Below are 25,734 nucleotides of genomic sequence, written 5' to 3'. Positions count from 1 at the left end.
ATTCTACAAATTATTTTGTAAAACAAGAAACTGAACAAACTAAAATAAAAGCTGAAATTTGCCTTAGAGGGGAAATAATGAGGAATGAGACAATTTTACCTTTTGAACTTGTTAAATATTGTTCTTTTCCTGTTGTCTGAAGGTGTACTTCTTCACTGAAACCAAAAATTTCACAGAAGTGGCTGTAAAAATTTCCTTTTGTGACAAAAAGACAAAATGTGAGCCTTTTCCTTGCTGTCATTGCTCTCACAGCAAGGTGGCTTTCATTTAAGATGATATCACAGAATATTCTGAGTTAGTAGGGACCCATAAGGATGTTCAAGTCCAACTCTTGAGTGAATACAGGAATTGAATCCACAACCTTGGTATCACTGGCACCATGCTCTAACCAACTGAGCTAGGTGTTGGTGGGTGCTTGCTCCCAGATTGCTATTTAAACTATTTTTTTTTCACATTTAACTTGCTTGGGAAAAAAAAAAAAAGAAATAGAAAAGTGTCTGTTTTTACAATGAAATCATGCAGAAGTTTGATAAAACTGGAAAGGTTGATTTCCAAGTCTGAAACAACATATAAAGGTGACTCTTCAGTAATGCATAATACACATACAGAAACATTCATACGTCTAGGCAGGTCATCAGCTTGAAGTAGGTGAACCTTCAGAAAAGATGGTGTCATTTGTGTGGGCAGTTTTCTGGCTGGAGTTCTGCTACAGTCAGTACTGTGGCTCAGACAACCCAAAACCTTCTGGCTTGATGAAGAAAAATTCTGACTTCTCAGTCATTAAGGAATTCTCAGATCTCTTATTTCTGTTGTGTACTCCTCCTCTTTTTGATGATGAGAATTGCTAATAGTTCCTTTTGTCTCTTCCAAAACAGAATTCGACCACAGTTAGCCAAAGAGAAGATTGAAGGATGCCATATTTGTACGTCTGTCACACCTGGTGAACCTCAAGTGTTCTTGGGAAAAGATAAGGCCTTCACTTTTGATTATGTCTTTAACATTGACTCACAGCAAGAAGAGATCTATGTACAGTGCATAGAAAAGCTGATTGAAGGTTGCTTTGAAGGCTATAATGCCACGGTCTTTGCCTATGGCCAGGTAAGCTTCACAATTTTATTTTAAAGTGTTTATTTTGGAATAAACAGTTTTTTGCAACTGATTTTTCTTTTAAATTTCTGAATGCATTAGTCTGTTTTTTTAGCATCTTGGCTTTATTTTCAATGAGTTATCCTGTAGGAAAGTGTTGAGTTTATATAGATTTATATAAACAATATATAGTTTATATGTTTCGACCGGCAGTTGAGAGAAGGAATATATGTAGGTTGCTGATCTGAATTTATTAGTAATGCTGGCAATAGTATCAGTCCATATAATTCCTGAATTCACCTCAATGCAGCAATACAAATGATTGACTTAATCACTCGAGCTATAGAGGTTGATTGCACTGAGATTCTTTTCTGAGCAACTTTTCAACCCACTGCATTTTTAGAGACTTTTGGGAATAGGAGCTTTTTAAAAATAGATTGTGGGGAACTTCAGGCCACATTGTTTGCTTGTGGGCAAAATGTAGAGACCAGATTCCAAAGTCAGAACTTTTGGTAGAGAACACACCCTCTTGGTACACTGGGCACACTTGAAGCTGAGCACAATGTAGAGAATGTGTTACTGTCTTCTGAATATTCCCTTATCAACTGATTGCATAAAATGTGGTCTTGGATGCTAAATTTCACCACTGTTAGGTGTTGCATCTCAGGTTAGCCAGGTGAAGTCTATTCCTAGTCAAACAAAGCAGTTTGCAGATCCAGTTTAGCAGATTATGTTCAGGTGTGTGATCCTATCTTTGTCTTAGACTTGACCCACTAATTAAGTGAAAACATTACACTACCTTGTCTTCTATTGGACTTCACATTTAATTAGATTATCTTCCTAGTGAAGCTAGAGCTTGTATTCTTTAATATAAAGTGAGTACAATGGGAATATAATACCTGGGATATTCAGACATCTTAATTAAGGGAGTCATTTGATCTACTTCAGTAAAGAATTGCAAATGCTGCTTTTACCTCCAAAATACATGCTTTAATTAACAGCCTTGGTTGGAAACATTAACTCATCTTTTGACCTAGTGTTGATAGCTCAAGGCTGATGTAAGCTAGTTAGGGAAAGTTTCTAGGGGAAGGGTTATGAAAGAATAAACTGCTCTCTGCCTTCTTGTATGTGATCTCTGGATAAACAGTAGAGTTTGTCCAAATCCTGCTGTTTATCCATTTTTCAAAGGGACCTGTTGTTGTGTGCGTTAATATTGTAAAGATGGCAGATTGATATGAACACTAGTGTTCATAAACTGTATTTCTATGATGATGTGGCCCGATTAAAATGTTCTAGTGATTACTCCTTTTTCAAATTAGACAGGTGCTGGCAAAACATACACCATGGGCACTGGATTTGATGTCAACATAACAGAAGAGGAACAAGGCATTATATCACGTGCTGTTAAGCACCTTTTCAGATGTATTGAAGAAAAAAAACAAGGTGCTATTAAACAAGGACTTCCACCTCCAGATTTTAAAGTGAATGCGCAGTTCTTAGAGGTAACTATGATCCACATTTGTGGGTGTAACTTTGTGGGGTTTTTGGTTGTTGTTGTTGAGTTTTTTAGAAAACCAATTAAATATTTTTTCTGGTTCCTTCTTTTAAATATTTCTTTCTCCCAAGATGTTTTGAATTTATCTTCGAGATTTCAAAAGGAAAATTTATGATTTGCTTCAGCTCTTCAATTTATGAAAAAGTCTTTTTATCTTATTGCAATTATTTTACTACTTCCCTTCATAGTGTTATTTTGAAGGATAGAAATACTTACGTTCATCATCATTTATCCCTTTCTGTTTGTAGGGCTTGTTGTTTGTGGCTGTTGGTAATTCTTGACAAAACTTTAAAACAAGAAATTATTTTAAAAATCCCTAATTGTACTTTGTGGCTTCGAGTAGTGACCATGCTTTGTCTGCTTTTGTTACTTTGCCGTAGATTTCTTTAACTTCCAAAATCTGTTCAGAAGACTTTCTTTCACCAAAGGAGAAACATAGCATGAAAATACCTCTTTCTGCAATTCCCACCCGTTTAGGACTGGGCTTCAGTGTCACTATTCCCTTCTTTCTTAGACCCAAAGAAAAAAACTTTGGTCGATGCTGTGGTGAAACTGTTCCCCTTGTGTTTTCTTGTAGACACAGTTACTGGTAAAGGGGCCATAACATCTGTGACCTTTCTGACCTGCAGCAGCTGTTGCTTTATGCCTTGTAGGTTTTATACTGTATCTCCTGACTGTGGAACTGCTTTTTAAATTGATTGTTTTGGGTATAATGTATTTGTATTTACTACCAACCTGCAAAGTCTGATACTTCAGACACACGGAGAGGCAGAATCAATTTTAGGAAGAGCAGATATAAAGTTGTTTTGCTTACTTCAGTATGTACAACTTTATCTACTTTGGGGGTGGAAACTCCCACTTTTATATTACCCATGAGAAAAGCTGTTGTTTTTATTACTGCTGAAGAAAACTAAGTCCTTTAATGACAGATTCCTATAACTGTTTTAAAGATTAACAAGCTGGCGTTAGTTTTGTATTGGTCTAGGTTTGTCACTGCTACCCCTATGCAGAAATTTCCGTTGCTCTGGCTAATATTTGCCTAGAGAGAGTTGGCTTGAGCATGTGCTGTGGGAATGCTCTGCTCTGGGCACCAGGGAGCTGCAGCTTTGCCTAGGCAGCTGCAACATGAGCAGCATAAGGAGCAGTAACCAGTGTGGTTTCTGAATTGATTGTGTTTTTTGACATAACATTACAAATATGACTGAGTCCCAAAATACAGGGCAGTGATTAAATGTTACAGTGAGAATGGTATGAAGAATTGCAGCCATTACAATGTATTTCAACTGAACTGTACATACTGAAACCTGTCTTGTTTCTCTAATTTAGAGAAAAGTTAAATGATGTACATAATAATTTTTCCCTTAACAAAATGTCAATGTAGATTTTTTCTTTTACTGAGGCTTCCCCAGAACAAGCTTTTCTTGATTAGTTTGATATTATACACTATTCTTGTATCAAAAAAGTATACTTGTCCTCCCATCCTAACTACCATTATAGCTGGATTGCATAAACAATTATTTAGTCGTTGAACAAGTTGAAGCAAGATTGTATTTTTGGAATGACTTTGAAGTCTTACAGCTGGATAATTGTTGGGAACAGTGACTTCTGTTTGCTACTTTCTTGCCTTTCTTTAGTTGGCTGCAGTCTGCCTTCCTTAACTCTTCGCTTTCCTGCTTTTTTAAAAGACAGGCATATGCAGTCCCATCCAGTTGCAGGTGCATTATCAGGATTTGCTCTAAATTTTGACATCAGTTTGTTTGAATTTATGAAGGTAGAACATTAGTAAGAAGATTCCTACATAGAATTTCTATGCCTAATAATTAAATATAATTCCTTTTTTAATATGTAAAGGATTAAAAGCATCACATTCACAAATGCTGAGCTTTTTCTTCTCAGGGATGAATTTTGCTTTTCAGAGGAGAAAGTAATTTACTTTCAGTGTTATGAGAAAGTGCCTTGTATGAATACAGATGTGTTGTGGTGGTTCTTTGACTGTTGCCTAGGGATTTTGATCAGGAATTGGATTAGTCTGGGCTGAGCTTCGCTGACATGAATTAGTATAACTAAATTAAAGATACTTGACATGTTCCAGCATACACAGGCAGAGATTTGAGCCATGAGATTTCCAGTGGGATAGTGTTTCTTTCTGGGTGGGTCTGGTTTTTTCCCCCTGATATCTTCAATTGCATTTAAACACTTTGCAAAAAGCTCAGAACATTCTTAGGGAGTACAAAAGCCCTGCTCAAGAAGCCATGCCATAGTGTTTTTGGACTGATGCTTGGTGTCTTTAAGAAGCAGTTTGTACAAAAACTATTATTATATGTCAAATATAATTCTTCCTGGACAGGAAGAATTTATCTAAATGAGAGCTATAGAATTATTGAGGTGTGAGAGAGGAGATGAGGAGAGGTATAATGGCAAGGAGAGCAAGTGGAGTGAGTTTGAAGTGTTTAGAGCAGAGTGCAGCCAACTCAATCCACAAAAGAAAAGCCCAAGGTTAAATCTGAAGACAGCAGGTGCCTGCCACAGAAACCACTCGTTGTTCTGCTGGCACCAAATTCCTCCTCTTCCCTGGTTCCACCAAAGAATTTTATCTCAGATCTGGCAATGTGAAGGAAGTTAACGCATCTTTGGGTGGCATAACAGGAGATTGTGCAAGTCACGTAATTTGCAGCTGCTCTGTTACCTGTTGTCCTTGTAAGTTTGGATGTTTCTCATCTTTTGGGAGCTGAGACATTCGGATTTTTACAACTTTTGGTATGTGCCATGCACAGATTTGTTAGTCATCGAAGGAATTCCTTCTGAAAATATGTTTTTTCTTTTTCTTCTCTTCAGCTTTACAATGAAGAAATCCTTGATCTCTTTGATACCACACGTGATATTGATGCAAAGAATAAAAAATCAAATATTAAAATACATGAAGATTCAGCGGGAGGAATTTATACAGTGGGTGTTACAACCCGAACTGTGAATGGAGAATCTGAGGTGATAATTTGACATAAATTAATATGTAATATGCCAAGTAGAGTCTAAAAATATCTGTATGCTTTGATGAAGGTTGAAAATAGAGGTCATTCTAACCAATATCTGTCTCCTGAGCAATTTAAGTGTAAAAGTTAGCTAAAATTTTTACTTTTCTAATTCTTCGTAGCCTTAAATCTGACATGTTTGATACTAAGTGCATGTCACTTTCATTTAAGGCTAGGAACAGACTTTTAATATAGTTCTGCTGGGAGAATTTTGGCATATATTTAAATCTGATCTCCCACATCTTGTATAAGTTAATTTTTCTTTGAGAGGAAAGCTTTGCATAATGGCTGATGTAAAATAAACTGCTATTCATATAAGTGTGATACAAATGTTATTGTCCATTTGCTTTTTGTAAAAAAAAGTACAAAAATCATACATATTTTTGCCACACATGAATGAAGATAGCTATGTTACTACTAGGGTACAGTAAAGAGAAGAATATGAAGATTTAAGTATTTTCTTACAGAAATTACAAAAAAGACTTTTAGTTTGTTTATTTAAGGATTTTTGTCCTTTTTTTCTTTTTTTCCATATAGGAACTGAATTAATAACAAAGAGAGAAATTTTAGCCATATATCCAAACCAGTAAGTGCTATAGGAACATTTTTCCTTTAGCCAGCAAGAGACTCAATGTACTTGTTGCCTGTTTTCTAGATGATGCAGTGCTTGAAGCTGGGAGCTTTGTCTCGAACCACAGCCAGCACTCAGATGAACGTCCAGAGCTCACGGTCCCACGCCATCTTCACCATACACTTGTGTCAGACCAGAATCTGTCCCGCTTTTAACGCTGTACGTATTTCTGCTGTTGGTAAACTTCTCTTTAATAGCCATTTTTCAAAATGGGGATAGTTTTGGCAGCCACTGCTATTTGAATTGCACTTAGTAAGGATGCTGTAGTCATCATAATGCTTGATGAATTTGCTAGGCATTATAATAATTTGATTTAATCTGTGCGTATGTAACCATCCTCTAGCCAGAGGCAACCATAAATTTCAGACTCGTACAGGAACCTACCTATTCTCCTCTAGTGTTTTCTTCAGTATTTTGTTGCGACATACACAAGTGAGAAAGTTAAAATATAATTTGTCTTTAATTGGGAAGGCACATTTAAGTGTCTTAGCAGTTAGTGGGTTTAAACTTGCAGTCAGCTAACTGAAACTGCTTGGATATTTCAGATTAATTGTTGATAAGGTGCAAGTAGAAAAGCATTAAATTCTGAGGCTCAGTGTATTTATTTTGAATAGCTATATATTTGGGGTGGAGATACTTTGTTAAATCTATGCACCTGAAATTCAAACTACAAATGAAGATGGAGCTGTTCTGTAGAATATTCTGCGTGCGACTGTTCAGTTGTTGCTGTTGGGTGTATCTTTTAAAGGGGAGGGTTCTTAATAAATCCACATTACTGAAAACTACAGGTCCTTCAGGGGGACTTAAATTGAATATTCTATAGGTCTTTTGCATATACTTTTTAAATATTAAATACTATCTGGCTAGCATCCTACCCGTAGATATCACATTTTAAAGCATGTGGAACAGTGAATTGGATTTGTAGTTCTTTTTGGAGGGGTTGCCTTTTTTTTTTAATACTACAAATAATCATTTACAGGCAAAATGAGTGTTCCTTCCTGGTCCTTTGTGGTATGTAGACCTGCTTTATACACCTGCTAAAAACACTTCTTTCTGCTTTCCATGCTGAAATTGTGGATTTGGTGGTGTGGTCAGCTGTCTTCACTTGGGTGGGATCGGCATCACACTCCAATACCACACAGGGCACCTCAGTCACTGCAGGTGACACTGCCTGCTTGGGAATTTTAGTTGCAAGCTGTCTACTGGAGAGGGAGAAGTCATGCAGGAGCCTGTTTCCTGCAGGCTGTTGGCACAGCAGTCCCCCTGTGCTGGTGCACTTGCAGCCTTCTCCACAGCTGAGCTGCCCCAGGGGACTGTTGCCCTTTTTCTGCTCTGTGTTTTTACAGAGGTTTATGTTAAAGGAAGAGGTGGCCATCTTGTGCCTTATGTCAAACTGTTTTGTTTCTGCTTTTCTAGGGAGATGTGCACAAGATAATCTGACTGTGGAGCTGGGCATTTCTAAATCCTGAATTTGTTAAGACAACACCCTCTTCTTTCCCTGTGGCATTTAGGAGAGTAGAGGATAGACCTGACATTGTCCTCTGAATGCTCCTGGAATCTAAATTAATACAAGCTATTATTGGGTGGCCAGGAGAGATGTAGCTCAAGTTTCTGCAGACAACAGTTTTGGGAGACCTTTGTTACTAGGGCAACGCAGTTTCTCCCTCTCGGATGACAGCCTTGGCTGTGCCCCCTCTGTGCGCGGTCGCCCGTGCCCAGGGCTGGCAGGCAGCCAGGGCTGCAGTGCACAGACATGCTCCTGGGGCTCTGCTCACACCATCCATGCTCCCTGGAAGTTTCTGGATGTGCATTTCACTTGCTAAATGAAGGAGAGTGAAAGGATGCATTAATCATGACTTGGAGGGCTGGCAATTAGAGTGTGGCCCCCAGAGTGTAAACATCAAAATAACAGAAATAATGATTCGTGGTCTTGTGGAAGTGGCAGAGTTCCCGTTCTCTTCTCTTACTGCTACAAAAGGAGGCATGAAATATTTAACTACCATGAGAATGGTTTGGTCTGCAGAAACCTGCATTACCCCTTGCAGTAGGGAAGGGAGCTGTATGCTAACTGGCCAAGGACATAAAGGTCACCACAGAATAGCTGAGGCTCTGTGTTTGGCTTTTTTATTAGGTTTGGTTTGGTGGGAGTTTTTTTTGTTTTTTGGGGGGGATTTTTGTTTGTTTGTTTTAATGGTTTTCTCAGTTTTCTGTGCTTAATGTGATTAGAAATTCCTAATAAAGCTTGTAGTTTGGGCTGTGAGAGTTTGCTATGAATCCAGTATATACTCAATATATGCTTATTGTCTGCCACCATGCCAAGTTAGTAGAAATTGCCCTGCAACGGGTATCTTACCAGTAAGGTCAAGAAGGGAGTGATTTAAAGATTTTTCTTATTGTGTTTCTTTCTTGACAATAAATCTAACTACACTCAGAGTAAACTGGAAGTCTACAGTGAATGGTAGAACTAAACTAATAGAAAAAAAGTTTGGGATTGTCTGATGAAAAAGGATCATTTTCCTGCTGTGCTTTGGGATGTGAAGTGGAAAGAGGCTGAGGCTGTGTTACCTGCCCCAGTGCAGCATGTTATTCCTGGGCAGACACCCTGCACTGATAGAGGCTTGCAGCAAATGTCAGTCATTACCTGGGGGAGGAAGGTGGAAGGGAGAAAGGAACCTCTTAATTTTCCCTTGTTCCCTTTATTGTTCTTGTTTTCTGGGGAAGTCAGAAGTGCTAGTGGAATACTGACTGCTGGGAAAATGGCTTCCAACAATAATTCCTAAAGAAAGCTGAAAAATCATCCCAAAGGGAGACTGGTGATGGGCTTTAGAGAGGTATAAAATCAAAATATCTTTCAGCTATTCAGCAGGTTTATGAACTAGGTGGTTGTGGTGATTTTTGGGGGTAATAAGGTAATTAAAGTTTTCTTTTTTTAAATCAGTTTCCTTTGACAATCGAGTCAAGAGTGCATTCTAGGAGAGATACGAATTCGTTGCTCACCTTGCTGGAGACATATACTTTAATAGATGTATCGCCTCATTTCTTCATCAAGAAGCAATGGTAGCTCGTACTTAAAGTAATTTGTATTCACATGCATCCAGAACTGGGTCTTCAAGAATGATGTGTTAGTACATATGATTAAAATGGAGATAGTATGTTTCAAAATACTCTTGTTATGAAACAATGAATAAGGATATGGTCATGGTAAAGAGGTAATTTTATAAATAATTGTTGATTGAACTTTGCAAATTTTAATGTGAAAGATCTCACCAAGCCTTTTGGGTTCTTCCTTGCTTCAGGATAATGCCACTGATAACAGGATAATATCTGAATCTTCTGAGATGAATGAATATGAAACTCTTACTGCCAAGTTTCATTTTGTTGATCTGGCGGGATCTGAAAGGTTAAAGCGAACAGGAGCTACAGGAGAGAGAGCAAAAGAAGGCATTTCCATCAACTGTGGACTAGTAAGACTGTACCACTGTACAATATAATGTAAAACAAGCCCAGGCAAAACACTTAGAAATGAAATCTACAACTTATACCTTAATATTTTTGTCTGTATACTGGCTTGCTATAAATTTTTTTAATTAACTGTATTTTTAAATGTTTTACTTAACACTAAACTGCACTGAAAAGTAGAGCTGGTGATTATCGGTGGAGACTCTAGTTTCATGTCTTTGTTTTGTGCTACATGGCTATGTGGAGGCTCTGTGCAACTCAATAAGACACAAAAATACATATTTGTTCTATATGTGAAAATGGGTCTTGTTTTTTCTGGGCTGTTGTGGAGTACCAGTTTTCTGGGGTATTGTGCAATTAGAATTTTCTCAGTGATTCTCTTGCTATCATGACATTGGTTATTTTCTGTAGTTCCTCTGGTTATATTATATAGAAGAGAAAGAATACTCAGTTCAGTTTAATCATCGACATAAGCACAAAGCCAGCAGGATTTGGGGGATCTAGATGACATAGTTGTGTCCTTAACAAAGAGCACATGAAGTGCATGAAGGTGAAAATCAGTGTAATGTAACTAATATAAGATCACAAAACTTTTAATTACAGTGAAGTCCAGCCCTCAGTTTTGTGAAACAGATTAAAAGTGCTTTAAATCCTTCAAAGCAAGCAGGCACAGCATGGAGTGTGTGCAGTTCTCCATCTGCTGGTGGCAGCTGCACCATCTCCAAAGCAAGAACTTGCAGTACAGAGCACCACCTAAATCAAACTCTTTCTGTTTGACTGAAGTGTGTGCAGTTTCACATAAAAATAATTTCACAGCCAAATGTTTGATTGTTTACAAACATGCATTAGACCCTTTTAGTAATGAAATAGGATAGCCACGGACTACAAGCCTTTAATTTCAAGTCCTAAATGTTCAAATCATCATGAGACATTTTTTGCTTTATAACTGTAGAGGTACTACATTCAGAGGTTTTTTTCTTCATATAAATGCCCCATATTTTATTCTAAATGTAGCATAAGGCAGATTGATAAAATTGATTTGAAAGAAATTATAGCTACTGTTAGAGGTAGAGATCAACTTTTATTATCATTCAAAGCAAATGTTTGTTAGATTAAGTGCCAACTTCAGTTTGTTACTGACATGACATACAGTGCATATGAATTGTGCTAAGCACTTTAGCACTTCCAGGTACCAGACTAAGTCATCTGATGCACTGTTGATAACACAAAAATTTCTAAATGTAAAATACAGAAATCTTCAGAAATATTTTTATGCTACCTTTCATGAGTAATTAGTTTTCTCACAATATGGTGACTCCAGTTTATAGGTGTTTTAAAATAAAACTACACAGGAGCTGGTTCTGACTTGTGTGTTATGTGATTTGATGTTTTATAGCTGGCACTTGGCAATGTAATAAGTGCACTGGGAGATAAAAGTAAGAAGGCAACTCATGTACCATACAGAGATTCAAAGCTTACAAGGCTACTTCAAGACTCTCTTGGGGGAAACAGGTATGAAAATGAGAATTTTATGCATTTCATTGTGAATGAGCACAAATGAGAACATACTCTGCAGAAAGTAAAATGAACAATTAAATGACAATAAAATCTTGTTGGAGGAAAGTTCAGGAGATAAGTTGTGACAATAATGCTGTCAATGGAAGGAAAAGATTTTAAAGAGATTTTTGCTTTGTTCTTTTCAGTGTTGTTGTTATTTTACTAGATATGAAGCTTCAGGTTACTTAGAAGTTACCATTTTCAGGCGAGTTCTTCCCATGAGCCTATCTGGAGATTGTAGGTAGTATAAATAATAGGTTTTGTTTACGGCATATTTTAAAGCTGTGATAAGTTTCTCCTTTAGAGGTTGGGTGTTGTTGGGTTTTGTTTGTTTGGTTTGGGTTTTTTTTTTGTTGCTTTGTTTTTTAAATACCAGTGAATTATTTGCTCTGACTGCCATGCACAGGAGGTTGGAGTCAGTTTGCCACAGTCACTTCCATCTTTTTAGAGATTATATATCTCAGTCTATGAGATACATAATCATCTGTTTAGTTACCTGATGTTGGATTGCAGCCCAATAACAACAAAGTAGTCTTTCATCAGGGTTGTTTGTATGAACCATTTGTATACATTCTGCACATACAATGAAGAGAAGCTTTGACCTCTGAAGGCTTTATATAAGGAAACATTAACAAATTTATTAAACTAATACAGATTTTGTGTTTGTAATGCTAACATGTAAGAATATAAGAGGAACCACAGGTATGTATATTTCAATAAGGGTAGTACTCTTATTCTTTTATGTGATCCAATATGTTTGGCTCCTATGTTTAGGAGAGTAGGAAGTTTTTTCACAAAGGAGTAGGGAGAAGTGGAAGAAAATTCTCCAACTGTTGCTATGCTCTTCAGAGAGGTAACTTTAGTAACAAGTTGAAGCACTGCAGTGTGAGGGGAAAAAAGAGCCAAAAAATCCAAGTAAAATAAGGACTAGAAACTTTCAAAAGTGCAAAAGTGAGGAAGAAACCCCACAATTACAAAACAGTCAGCAGAAATCAAGCAGCATAGCTGGTTTTTTTTTTTTTTTGTTTTGTTTTTGTTTTTTGTTTTTTTTTTTTTTTTTCTTGTGTATGTGTGACGGACATGCTGAGAAATCTCAAAAATCTCAAATCAGCACTTTGCTGTTAAGGAAGATTTTTTTCATATGTATTTATATATAAAACACTCTCATTTTTAATGGTTTCTTATCTGGGCTTTGGAAAAGCTACATTTTAACAAATGTGCAGTTTTTTCTTCTAGAGAATCAGATTTAGATTTCTTTAAGCCAGTTCTGTAGCCTTCCAACTTCCACCTTAGGTGTAACTGTCCACATTATTGTTTCTCTCTTAACAAATACTTACAGAAAATTTACTACTAATGATTTGGGTTAGGTTGTAGTAAATTCTGAGTTACAGTGATGAAAACATTGTATCACTGTACTATTCTCACAATAATTCTTATTTTAAGTATAATGCTGTAACAGTTCTAAAGCAGCACTTAAATATTAATGTTTCTTGAATTATTAAAAGAAAAATATGGAACATTGGTGTTTTATAAGGAATGTTATATGTGAAAGTTATATGTTATATATGTGAATGTTATATGTTTTATAAGGAATGTATAATGTGAAAAATGAAAACCTTCCTAACTTCAGGAACAAGGAGGAGCAATTTAAATAAATGGTGACATAAAGGAAGTAGAATAGTGTCAAAGAACCCTAGACCATTTCCCAATTCAAATAGGAAACTGGAGTTCAAGTTGTTCAGTTTTCAAGATAAACACATAGCAGAACCAGTCCTCTGAGATTTAGGAAATAAGCACATTCTCAACGTCAGAATCAAAAACTTTGTTCCTAATCTTGCATGGCCTTATCTTGAGGAATGAAAGAGTTTGGATACAGGTGAGAACTGAGGAAGAGTTGCTGAAAGTGAATTTTCTTTGTAGCCCCAGGCTAGTTACTCTTTCTAGCTGAGTTTCCCAGTGTATGGTGAATATAATTGTTTGCCTCACAGAGTGTTGCAGGGATTCATTTGTTTGTTTCAGTCTGAAATTATAAAAAGTGATCAGAATCCAGCCTGCCTCCTGCAGATGTTACTCCTTTGCCTCAGAGACAGTTCACTCTTCCTTACATCACTACCCAAACTGTGGCACACAATGGAGAAGCAAATTCCTTCAAAACTTGGAGTTTAAACTAACACACTGAGGAGCGTACTCATTCCATCAAATGCAGATCTTTTACTCTTTCTGTTGAGAATTTAGACAGTGTATGCTTCTTCAGAGTGATCCACAGCTGGAATTCTGGTTCTGATCCTCTAGGCTGTTCTTACCTGATTTGAAATGAGTATGCACCAGGGAGTGAGGGAAGGAACCTGTTGAATGATGAAAGCACTTGGTTGGAGTGAAAAGTGTTTTTTTCTGCTTTTGTCCTACTGGTTCCTACTGGTCTATCTACTTGATCTTTCATTTTGGGGCATTCTCATCCTGCAATAATATCCCATGATGGCATGGCTAGGGGATGTTGTAGGAAACTGAAAGGAGGATGGTTGTTCCTAAGCCTCTTGGGTCAATAGCTCAGATCCTGCTGTTTTTTGTTGCAGAAAGTTGCTCTAAGCATGATGTTATGAAATGTGGTATAAATACAGTTATAGACATAGAGTGCTAAGGGTAAATCCTAGTTTTGGGCTTCTTTTGGAGAACAGGAGGTAAGTTGCAGTGGAGAATTCAGCCAGTTTAGAACCTGAGGTAGAGAACAGGCACATTAGGCATGTGTGGACAGGTAAGATGAACATTTGGGCATCTTTCAGATGAAGTATATAAGCAACTCAGGAATTACAGTAGACAGTCCTGATGGCTGCATGATCCAAATCACTGTCTAGGAATTTAGGTTAACTATAAATTCCCTAATCTCAGTTTATGTATGATTAGGCAAACTGAATATCATATGAGAAATGTTTCTGGAAATACACATTAATTGTTTTTACAATTTCATGTGTGGAGTAAGCAATAATCTAGTATGTCCTATGCCATGCTAGGGAGATACAAGGTGTACAAGATGCACCTTCACCTTTGTAGTTCACAGTTTGCAGTGACCTAGATGCAGAAATATTTTCACAAATACTATGAAGTTGCCATTCTTGTTTCACCTTCTGCCTGAGGACCTTTAGCTTGTCTCTGCTCTTTTTGTTCTTGGTGTGTAATGCTGACCTATGTTTCTGACTTGCAGTCAAACGCTCATGATCGCGTGTGTGAGCCCTTCAGATCGAGACTTCATGGAGACTTTGAACACGCTGAAGTACGCCAACAGGGCACGCAACATCAAGAACAAGGTGATGGTTAATCAGGATAGGGCCAGTCAGCAGATAAATGCTCTGCGCAGTGAGATTGCACGGCTGCAGATGGAACTCATGGAATACAAAACAGTAAGTGCATCCTCCTAGGATTTCTTCTGCTTTAAAATGCTTATAGTTCCACAGCTTTTTTTTTCCTGTTGACTATTTCCACTTCATATGCTAAAAACACTGGGATTGCAGCCCTGACGTAAGCAACACTTAATTCCAGTGATTGCCAGATGTTTTTAGAAAATGTAGATTGTATCACCAAAGAAAAGAGATGCCAGCAAAAGTCACTGATATTTACTGATGATGCAAGCTATTTGCTTTTTGAAAGGCAATGAGAAAGTCACTTCCAAAGAAAAAATGACCAAGCCACTACTTAGATTGATGCGTAAGTGAATGTGTACAGTTACTGCGTATTGCTTTTGGAAACTTAATAGACAGCTAAAACAGTTAGTGTTTTAAAAATCCAGTCTCAAGTATATAAGGCAAATACTCATGCCCATTTCTTCCTGAAGTTCATCCAGTGTTTTTGGCAATAGAAGTTGTTGCCAAACAGGATCACCTTTACTCTTCTTGATTTGATGAAGAGTTATCTTCTCATTTTTTAACCTCTTCAAAAACTTGTATTTCAGACTAAAGTGGAATTACACAAAACCCAGATGTTAAGGTGTTGGCCTAGACATCAGTCTTTTAAAAACTATCTGTTTATCATTGCTTTAAACCCTTTGAGAGATTAACTTGTAACGAATTCTAAGTCATCTGTGGATTGTATTTATGAAGTTAGAATATTTTTTAAGTGTAAGTCAGCCTTGACTAGTAAAAAATACTTTTACTTTCTTAAAGGGTAAAAGGATTATAGATGAAGAAGGCGTTGAAAGCATCAATGACATGTTCCATGAAAATGCAATGCTGCAAACAGAAAACAACAACCTGCGTGTTAGAATTAAAGCAATGCAAGAGACTATTGATGCTCTCAGAGCCAGAATAACGCAGCTGATGAGTGACCAGGCCAACCAAGTGCTAGCCAGGACAGGTATGCTGTGAATGTGCATAAACTGCTTCATAAGTCTGTGAACTTAAATTAATTATCTGTTATTACTTCACTGATTCCTTGGAATGAGGTGATGACTTTTTATTAGCAGTGCAGGACCTCCTTTGGCAGAGGTAGGCCCCCATGTGATTATTCCTTCTGTTTCTGAAGTGGTTTTTTAATAATAGAAATAGTTTGGTACTCTGATTTGGCCATCCATGTAGAAATGTGACCAGGAAGCATGAAATAATATTTTTGTATAGGAATTGTTTGTATGCTTAGCCCCTGGGGTGGTTTAACAAATAGATCAAATTAATTTGACTCCAAATTAAACTCCAGATAAGTAATTTTGATTGAAGCATTGTTAAAATGCCCTAATATGGAAAACAAGTTAGTGGTAGTCATGTGATGATCACATGAGAGAGGAACAAAAAATGTAATTCAGTTTAAGAAGGAATGCTATTTTACAGATAAGTTAAGATTTACATGTGTAGCCCATGTGACTGTTTCCCTTTCCTGGTACCTTGTGCCTAGTAGCTATATTCAGATATTTATACTGTTACCACCTTTTCTTAATCTTTCTCTTCCCTCATTCCCCTTTTCTCTCTGTACTTCAAAGGGGAAGGAAATGAAGAAATTAGCAACATGATTCATAATTATATCAAGGAAATTGAAGATCTCAGGTATTTGCATAATATGTATTTGGACAATTTTTATTTAAAAAACAATACAAATGTTAGCAATGCTTCAGCTATTTTCCTGTGTGGTGATTACTTGAGGAGAGTGGTTCTTCAGCTTCTAAGACCACCTGCTGTTGCTCTTGGACCCAAAAATGTAAAATGTTAGAGATCAAACTGACAATAGAAATGAGAGTAATATGTTGCCTAAATTATGGTGATAACTTAATATTGTTGCACCAAGGACAGTAAAACTTAGAATGATTCGTTTATAAATTCATAACCTCTTATAGAAAATATAGTACTGAGAAATTACTTGTTTAAAAAAGTATGTTTTAAAAAAAATACTTCCTTTTAAAATTCAAATACTTAAATATTTGAGATTTTTATTTATGAAGTATGTATGGACATATATATGGATATACACCATGCAAAAAATTATCTGGCCTATCCTCAGTTAGTGTTAGAGCTTTTGGGTAGGTTTCATATACTATGTATATTCATAAAGCATATTCAGGTATGTATCTGTGTGTGTATGTGTATTTATGTGTATGGTCATACAGACATATTTTTGTGTATTCTGTCTAGGTTATATGGAATATGTGCAAGATAACCGTTGTGTAAAATGGTATTTTAAAGGAATTTATTACATTGTATTTTTTGAGACTTCACCTTGGTTTGTAGTTTCTTTTTAGACTGAATGTAATGCATTGAAGTTACAGAGGCAAAAAAGTGTACATCTCATGTACTGGCAATACTTGTAATTCATGGTCTACAATTCTTCCTTTTTTTTTTTTTATTAAGAGCAAAATTATTAGAAAGTGAAGCAGTGAATGAAAATCTTCGACGCAACTTGTCAAGAGCTTCGTCGAGAGCCACATACTTTGGTGGACCATCAGCATTTTCTGCTTCTATGCTTTCCTCAGAAAAAGAGACATTGGAAATTCTAGATATAGCCAAGAAAGATCTAGAAAAGCTGAAAAAAAAAGAAAGGAAAAAGAAAAAGAGGTGGTGTATGCATTATAATGCTATTTGTTTTCTCTTTCTTAGAGTAAAAAGGCTTATTTTTTTAACTACTGAGACTGAAAAATGCTTGTTGTGTGGGTTTAGACCCTAAACTGCTGTTCCTTCAAACTCTTTTTCATGTTGAAGTTACAGTTTTTCTTTTGCATCTTTTCTTCCAGTGAAATGTGCAGTATTTGTAGGATGAATGTCTCCTTTGTAATGAACTTTTCTATGTAATTATGCACAATGATAAAAGCACAGGGACTCTCTCTAAATTTTGATATTTTAAAAAAATTCTTCTAAAACGCACCTGAAATTTAACAGAAGTTTGAAAAAATTATAAATTTTTTTTCAACTCTATGTCAAAACTGAAATAGCTTTCTGAAGAAAAGATATTCTGAATAACTGGGGATTCTTTGGTGGCTGTTGGAATGGCTTCTTTTGCTTTATCTTTTGCTTCTATGAATGTTTCTTAATTTGAGGCTTCCTAATTCTCTGTCACATCATGCTTTGCTATTTTTTTGCTGTCCAACTTCTCATCTACTAAAATCCTCATAGACATTGACATAAATGCCTGTTTAGATAGCAGTTAGAGTAAGTAGCAAGGCCTTGTGTACTCTGAGACTTTGCATCCATTCAAAATCTCTCAGTTTTAGCTGAAAGTTTCCATGCTTCTAATCTATATCTCTTTTTAATAATGGTCCTTCAGACTTCTATGAGTTCAGGGTAAAGCTATAACACTTTAAGCTTGGAATACTCAAAGTATAACGTAGATGAGGGTCAATCATATCTTTAATTTTAGGTCCTATATCTATAAATCTGTTCACCACACAAATGTCTGATACTTTTAGAGAACACTCATTTTAAGAACAACTAGATTCTTTGCATATAATTTTTCAGGAAGCTCTTAGACTTTTATGGGGATTTTGATAGATTTTGTCTCATTTTTGTGGGAACTTGAGGGCAAGATGGAAGTATTAAATAAAATCAGCGGAATGTTCTGTTGTGTCTTCAGCCAACCAATATGTCCTTTAACTGTAAATGCAGGAACAAAGAGATTTGATTTTGTTAACAAAACAAAATTAATTAATTAATTAATATTTTAATTTTTTAACACATTTTAAAATCAATCAAGCATTTAACCTACATGCTTAGATAGAGCCTCCGTTGTTAGGTTGTGTTTTTGTGGTGTGTTTTTCTTTTCCTGAAAGACAGTCATACTTTCTCACACCAGGAAAATAATATTGTGATGGGATGGCCAAGTAGGGACTACTTACCCTAAATTACTTTTGAAATCAGTTTTGAATCCTAGCATTATAGAATTAGAGAGCTATAGAAAAATTAAAGTTGGAAGAGATGTCTTGATGGCTCCATCTTAAAAGTCGGCCTTGCGTTCTATAAAATGGGGTCATACTCTTCAAAGTGCTGCTAAAGTTTGAATCTATCTACTGGCCTATCTGCAGACTGCTTTGTAATAAATATTTAGAAATTTCTGAGATGCATGTGTTGGGAAGAAAATTCCTTAGATGCCAAAAAATATCAGAATTTGAGGGATTGTACATTGTCATGCTTGTTATCTGCAGAGTGCTTCTATCCGTTTAGTGAAAAATCTGTGTTAAGATTAAATCACTGTGAATTGTTATTCTATTGAAATTTTAGGATTTGGCAGTGTGCACATTAATGAAATGCACTGACATTTTGCCATGCAATTTGATGGGGATTCTTTGTTTTAATTCTGTCTTCTTCAGGCATTTAGTTATATTTACTCTACTATTTCTTTTTAGTGTTGCTATTCTTTTAAAGTTGTCTAAGTAGCATTTTTCTATTAAAATGGGATGGTGAGCCTAGCTACTGGTTCTGCCCCTATCTCCTGCTTTTCTTGGTCTTTTGTTTCCTGGTTACGGGTCAGTATGACAGAAGGTGTGTATTTTTAAGTACATACAACTTATTCAAATAGCTGTGAGGTAGCCTGAAGGCCTAAGAACAAGGTTCTGAATGAGCAGCAGGTATGTACTGATGTGTATCTGTAGCCTTTAATAAGCATCTGTCATGAAATTTATTGGAAACAGTTTACACAGCAGTAATATTTTTCCTATTGAAAAACTGACATGATTGGAGTGTCCCAGTGTGACTTTGTGTGACTTACCCACTGGAAGCCCCCGAGCAAATCTTCCACATTCCTTTCAGCTGTTAGTGAGCCTTATATACCTGATAATCATTTCTGTTTTCTTTTGATTCCTCTAACCTTAATCAACTAAATTAGTGATGAAAGTTACATGGAGGTCAGTGTGCAGCTCCTAGCTGATATTGAAGGAAGAGGGAAGGAAGAGGGTAGGCAGCATAAGGTGAAAAGGCAGCAAAAGCTCTTATTGAAAACTTTGTCATAATGGAAAATGAGGACTTTCAGTAGTTGATGAATTTTAAGCTTACATATGTCATCCAGACTTTTTTTACTGATAAATCCACATTTACTCAAGAGGAAAAAGTACAGGCAAAAATACTAATATTTTGTCCATCTCATTGCTTCTGGTGCATGTTTTTTGTTAATTTGTTAAAAAAATAACAAGAAATTATTGACATATACTTTCTGAATCCCAGAAAAATAAGCTGCAGTTTTCTACTTTTTATTTAAAAACAAACAACAAAACCCAAACAAAAACATGAATGCAGTTTGAAGATGTTTTGTATTAATTATATTCAGAATATTAATATGAAAATTTTCTTATTCCTACTTTATATTACAATATGTTGTCAGCATATATAAAACTAGCACATTGGTTTCTTTCCTGGTATGTTCCTGAGAATATATAACTTCAGGCCAGTGGCAGTCTTTGCAGTTTTTAGTATTTTAACTGCTAATTTTAAGTGGAGAGAGGAGAAAGCTTTTTCTAGATTGGAGATATTTTCTTAATCCATTATTAGAAATACTTTACAAAGTTAAATATATTGTCTAAAATGTCTTCCTTAGTGTAACTTGAATTTACACTTGTTATCAGAGGCAGATTACTTAACCTACATATGCTGCTTTTTTGTTTTCTATTTACTTTACAACTGTCCAGGATGTATTGCCTTTTTACTACTTGTTGTCTCTTGATGGTATCTTTTAAAATTTCATTTTAAACTCCTCAAGCTCATATATATCATTTTTTTACCTTCTTATCACTTTTGCTTTTCACTGTCTGGTTTGTTCTTCATTGGCTTGGCCTTCCAATACTGTACCTCGTGCTTTTGAAGGCTACAGAAACTTGAGGAAAGCAGTCAAGAAGAAAGAAGGTTGGAATATTTCCCAGGTTTTTAATTACCTGTAATTTCAATTAACTGGTTGTCATACATGAAAAGAAGTTGGGCAGATTCATAGGTACTTCAGGAGTAGTTAATGTTCAGAATTCTTTCCTAGGTTTTCACTGTCAGCCAGTGTTTTACTGGAAGAAACCTCTGTTGTGGAATTGAGATGAACTCTGGAGTTAAACAGTGTTGAGCAAGTTTTTGTGGGGAGGTGGCGCCTTTGGGAATTCCTGTTGAATTTGTTTTCTTTATTGCATGGCCGAAGTGAAATGAGAGGCAGGAGGAAGGGGCAGTAGCACATGGAGTATGAAATGTCTAGCAGGCAGTGTATGACAGGAATAATTTTGGCATGTGTGATCAAGAGTGTCTTGGACCATCACACCTCAGTCAATTCTGCTGCTTTGGTTTCTGAAAGCGTGTGACTGAAGCCTTGATCATTTGTCCTATTCTGTTTCAGCTAAACCAGTAGATGAATAGTCATTCACAAAGAGCAGTTAGTTTGAGGGCTCTAAAATGAGAAGTATATTATGACTAAAAGTGAAACTAAAGGAGTTTTTATGCTGTCTCCTTTGATCCAAAAAACCCACCCACTGAATTGATGGAGATGATGTGAATCCATGGCCAGTAGCAAGTACAGTTCTGCCTGGGAGAGCTGCTGGCTCTCCTTCCTCCTGTCCCTCCCCTTTCTTAGGCAGAACACAAACTCACTGTAGTGGTTAGTTCTGTACTGACTGCAGCTGGAAGGGAAACTAGAGGTTTGCCTCAATTTGCATGAGGATTGCAGATAAGATCCATTATCTTTTAAGCTTAATAACCAACATAGAACACGTTCTGATTTGAAGGAGATGAGAATCTGTGGAAATGAGATTGTGACATGTTCACAGTGTTCCCTGTTAGGCATTTTTTTTTTGTACAACTCTGGTTAGATTTTTTAATTCTGTAGTCCTCGGCTGCTGCCTGGATTCTGATGGTCCAAGCAAAAGCTTTCTGCCTTGTGCATGGTCAGCTCATAACTGGTAATGAGTGGGGCAGAAGGGAATCAGCATTAAATAGATTAAAAAGTAATGCAACAGAAAATCACGTGTACACAGAAGCACCGTGTTACTCAACAGGCACTTTTTAGATTTGCGCTCTGTTTTAAAGGTGTCACTTACCAAATTATAGTGTCTTGAATCTACTGTATATTTCTTGTCACTGCACTGAGTGTTGGATTTGCCCAAGAGTTTGATCTTGAAGCTGAGCTCCTGTTGGTATCAGTGGAGGAGGATGTGCATTTCCAGTTTCTGTGCCTGATGAGTGACAGCACAACTTGCCAAACTTTTATGCAGCTGAAGTTAGTTGAGGTGGATTCCACACTATACAATCCTAACCACATTTTTTCATTGTCACCCCCTATGGTGTCTAGCTCTATTCTGTCACAATTTCCCATCCATTGAAGCTTTGGGTTTTGTGCATGTAGTACTACAGGGACTGATACCTGATCTGTGACAATTTGTAGAGTGCCATTGATTTTTTGTTTTATATTTGCATGTGATGTCTTAAATGTGCACTTAAAAATGTTAAAACTTGCCCTAATGTGCCCTAATGGGTAACACACCAAACCTTTAGAACAAAACAAAAAGAACCCTGCTGTAAACTCTTCTTATTGTTGTATCAATGCCTATTTTGAGCATTCCCTTTATGTCAAATTAGATAACTAATCAAAAGAGTGGTTCTAGTATGATAAATTAGGATGTTGTTTAAGGCTTATACATAAATTTTAATACTATTCTAAGTACAGTAGGCTCTGTTTTAGCTTTTGAAAGTGTAGGAATACCTGTAATGTACATTGTACTTGCACACAATGTTCTTTTATTGTTTTGTTAAAGCTATTCTGGGTACACTGCAACTTCCGTGCAAAATGAGTACAGCTGCTGTATATGGGGATGTGTATTCTGATTGTCCCAGATGTGCAGTATGCTGGAAAAATGTGTTAATCATTACTATTACCTTGCAAACCAAGGTTAACAGTAATTAGGCATTATTTTATTATCTGCAGAAGTTTGGAAGTTGTGTTTTACCCATGCCCAACACCTGTACATTTTTCTAACTACATTTTATTTTTCATCTATATTTGGAATTATAACTTACTGGTTTGGGGGATGGGAAAGACCTGCCATTTCAGTTCATGAATAATTTGTGTTTGCCTCTTCTGCTAGTGTTAAAGAGGATAACACAGACAACGAGCAGGAGAAGAGAGATGAGAAAGGCACTTCAGAGAGAGAGAATAATGAATTAGAGGGAGTAAGTATTTAAAAGTGTTTGGGTTATTTGTTCATTGTCTGCTTAAAGATTTACTTGCTTAAAGGTTGTAGAAAGAGAATTAGGAATGGACTAGGTAAATACTGCAGTTTCACAGTGATAGTCACAAATGATTGAGACATGGACAAATGTGGGGATACTTTAATGTCTCTGTTTTGTAGGAAGAAATTCAAGAAGTCAGTGATCATGACGATGAAGAAGAGGAAGATGATGAGGATGAAGATGATATGGAAGTTGTTGAAAGCTCAGATGAATCAGATTCTGACTCTGATGAAAAAGGTGATGTCAGTGCAATATTCTGTAGAGTTTTACAAATACTATCTGTCAAACCTCAGGTCTTGGTAGGCAAGAAAGTGTGTTGTCAACCATCTGTCTGTAACTCTGTGAAGAGTATGTCCAGTGAATTATTTTTTAGGTTATGGTGCTAAAACATGTAATAGCTGATCAAATGTCCCTGTGTGGGTTTTGAAGTTGACCAGAGACCATCTGGTGTTTGATAATGTGTTTCCTTTTTGATTAAGACATCCAAAGTGTAAGGTTTATGTACTGGTTTATTTTTATGTCTCTGGACTAATCACCAAGGTGTTAGCTCCTATCAGCTCATTGGGAAATGGAGAAGAATTTAATTTTGAGAGGCTGGAAGTCTATCAGTCTTCCTCATTTTTATATGGTGACAGTCAGAAACAGCATCACCAGCAGTTCTCTCATGTGAGTTGGGCCAAATGGGCAAACCAAGTCTCTTGGTTTCTTCTTGTTTAAGAGTCTCACAAACCATTAGCAGGAACCTGAAAAATAATAATCCTCAACTGATATCTTTATTCTGAAGCACATAATCCTAAAACAAAAAAGAGTTGAATTGGCTAAAGAAGTTAATTAAACTTTCATTAATTTATTTTTTGGGTTAGTACTTTTTTCTTCCTTTTTCCTCCTACTTTTTCCCCTTGACCATTCCACTTCCATAACTGAAATGGCACCTCTCCTCTGAGAATTCTGACTGTCTTTCTAAGAGTTAGAAAAGGGAAAGTCTCCATTTGGAGTCTGCTGGCAGTCAGTTTTTCCTGTTATAACTTACTGGGTTTATGAATGATAGTTATTCTTCAGCCCTGCAATGTGGCTGAAATCTTGAAGCCTTTTGGATGGAGAAAGTCAGATTGCTAATACTACTATTTAAATGTGAGTTGTTATAACGTAGAGGCAACTGTGATCCACTGTAACATCTTTCCCTACCTCTTTCCCAGCTGTAGGATTGAGAGTGTTTAAGAAGGAGACTTTAACATGAATTGCAGATAAGAGGGTTGTGTGGTGCATTGTGATTTGTGTGGAATCCTCCTGTGCACAATATGTATTTACAGGGACCCTAAGATTGCAAGGGAGTATCTGTATTCATGTGGTCCCTGCTGTCAGTTTAACAGAAATCTTTCTGTTTTAGAAAATTATCAAGCTGACTTGGCAAATATCACCTGTGAAATAGCCATTAAGCAGAAACTGATAGATGAGCTAGAAAACAGCCAGCGGAGGTTGCAAACACTGAAAAAACAGTATGAAGAGAAATTAATGATGCTGCAACATAAAATTCGAGACACTCAGCTTGAAAGAGATCAGGTTCTTCAAAACCTGGGTAAGGAGTACAAAATCACTGATCTTGTATAAGCTGTTCAAGTTGAACTGTTTTCTACTCCTCTCATTTTCTTTTTGAAATTTGATGAGAAATTGCAGAAAACAGATACATGGTTTGTACCTATAATGCCAGTGAATCAGTCTTTACTCATTCCAGTTTCTATCAGAATTGAGAGAAAAAAAAATTTGAAATGCTACTGACAAGTATTTGATTCAGGTAAATAAGCGTTCTCAGTTTTCAAGAGCTCTCATAATCCTGGAGATAGTTCCTGAATTGAAAGGTTTTTTTGTGTTCCTTCCTCCCCACTTTCTTTTGATTTGCATAAAAATAAGCACAAGGTTCAGTGACCTTTCAGAGGTGTTTTACTGACCAAACCTTTTTGAATATGTATATTAGTATTGAGATGACAAACCACCTATGACTCAGGAGTCCTAAGCCACAAATAACTGCACTTTGGAAGTGCTGTGGAAAGTATTTTGTTTGTTTTTCTTTTTTGAACATACACTATATATGCTTTATGGTTATACACTGTCTATGCTTTTGTTGTTCCCATTAGTCCTTAAACCTTCCCCACTGATCAGTGTCAAAGAGGAATACTGGGCTTGATGGCACTTAAGAGTGTTATACTTCTGTGTACATATGTGTGAATGTGTGTATTTGTGCTTTCAGGTGCTCAGATTTGTTGCAGAGAAGTCAGAGGAAAGTGTTAACACTTGATCTCTTATCCCAGAATGCATACGAGGTGGGAAGTTGAAAGCAGTGCAGGTGGCAGGAGCTAGAGACAAATTAGGTTGTTTTAAAGGTATTGCAGATAATGCTAGAGCAGAGAAAGTAGTTATCTGCTGTGGCTGGCAAAGCAAAATACACCGAACAAAAGCAGATTAAGAATTCCCTTTTGCTCTAGGTTCTGTAGAGACCTATTCAGAAGAAAAGGCAAAAAAAATCAAGTCAGAATATGAAAAGAAACTCCAAGCCATGAATAAAGAACTGCAGAGACTTCAAACAGCGCAAAAGGAACATGCAAGATTGCTTAAAAATCAGTCTCAATATGAAAAGCAGCTGAAGAAACTGCAGCAGGAGGTGACAGAGATGAAGAAAACCAAGGTATATTTCAGTAAATGGAAGTGTTGCACAATGAATGTTTACTGAAAATTGCGTTGAAATCTTCTGTGCATCCATCTACCTAATAA

At 36.5% G+C, this 25,734-nt stretch overlaps 1 protein-coding gene across 5 annotated transcripts in view; it reads left to right on the top strand.

Moving 5' to 3' along the window:
• The window catches only part of KIF21A (kinesin family member 21A), an 86,207-nt gene that overhangs the window by 28,120 nt on the left and 32,353 nt on the right, over positions 1 to 25,734 (top strand). For all 5 annotated transcript variants that reach the window (XM_063396847.1, XM_063396850.1, XM_063396849.1 and 2 more), the window contains exons 2-15: positions 876 to 1,098; positions 2,406 to 2,588; positions 5,477 to 5,626; positions 6,326 to 6,460; positions 9,598 to 9,765; positions 11,157 to 11,272; positions 14,517 to 14,712; positions 15,472 to 15,661; positions 16,278 to 16,341; positions 17,140 to 17,343; positions 22,824 to 22,908; positions 23,088 to 23,205; positions 24,356 to 24,544; positions 25,449 to 25,648. In XM_063396847.1, the coding sequence (XP_063252917.1) occupies positions 876 to 1,098; positions 2,406 to 2,588; positions 5,477 to 5,626; positions 6,326 to 6,460; positions 9,598 to 9,765; positions 11,157 to 11,272; positions 14,517 to 14,712; positions 15,472 to 15,661; positions 16,278 to 16,341; positions 17,140 to 17,343; positions 22,824 to 22,908; positions 23,088 to 23,205; positions 24,356 to 24,544; positions 25,449 to 25,648 (2,221 nt within the window). The remainder of the gene's footprint in view (positions 1 to 875; positions 1,099 to 2,405; positions 2,589 to 5,476; positions 5,627 to 6,325; positions 6,461 to 9,597; positions 9,766 to 11,156; positions 11,273 to 14,516; positions 14,713 to 15,471; positions 15,662 to 16,277; positions 16,342 to 17,139; positions 17,344 to 22,823; positions 22,909 to 23,087; positions 23,206 to 24,355; positions 24,545 to 25,448; positions 25,649 to 25,734) is intronic.

Source organism: Prinia subflava, chromosome 4 (assembly GCF_021018805.1).
Source record: "Prinia subflava isolate CZ2003 ecotype Zambia chromosome 4, Cam_Psub_1.2, whole genome shotgun sequence".
Lineage (NCBI taxonomy): Eukaryota > Metazoa > Chordata > Aves > Passeriformes > Cisticolidae > Prinia > Prinia subflava.
The sequence above is the reverse complement of the archived record's forward strand: the minus strand, read 5'-3'. Positions and strand labels throughout refer to the sequence as shown.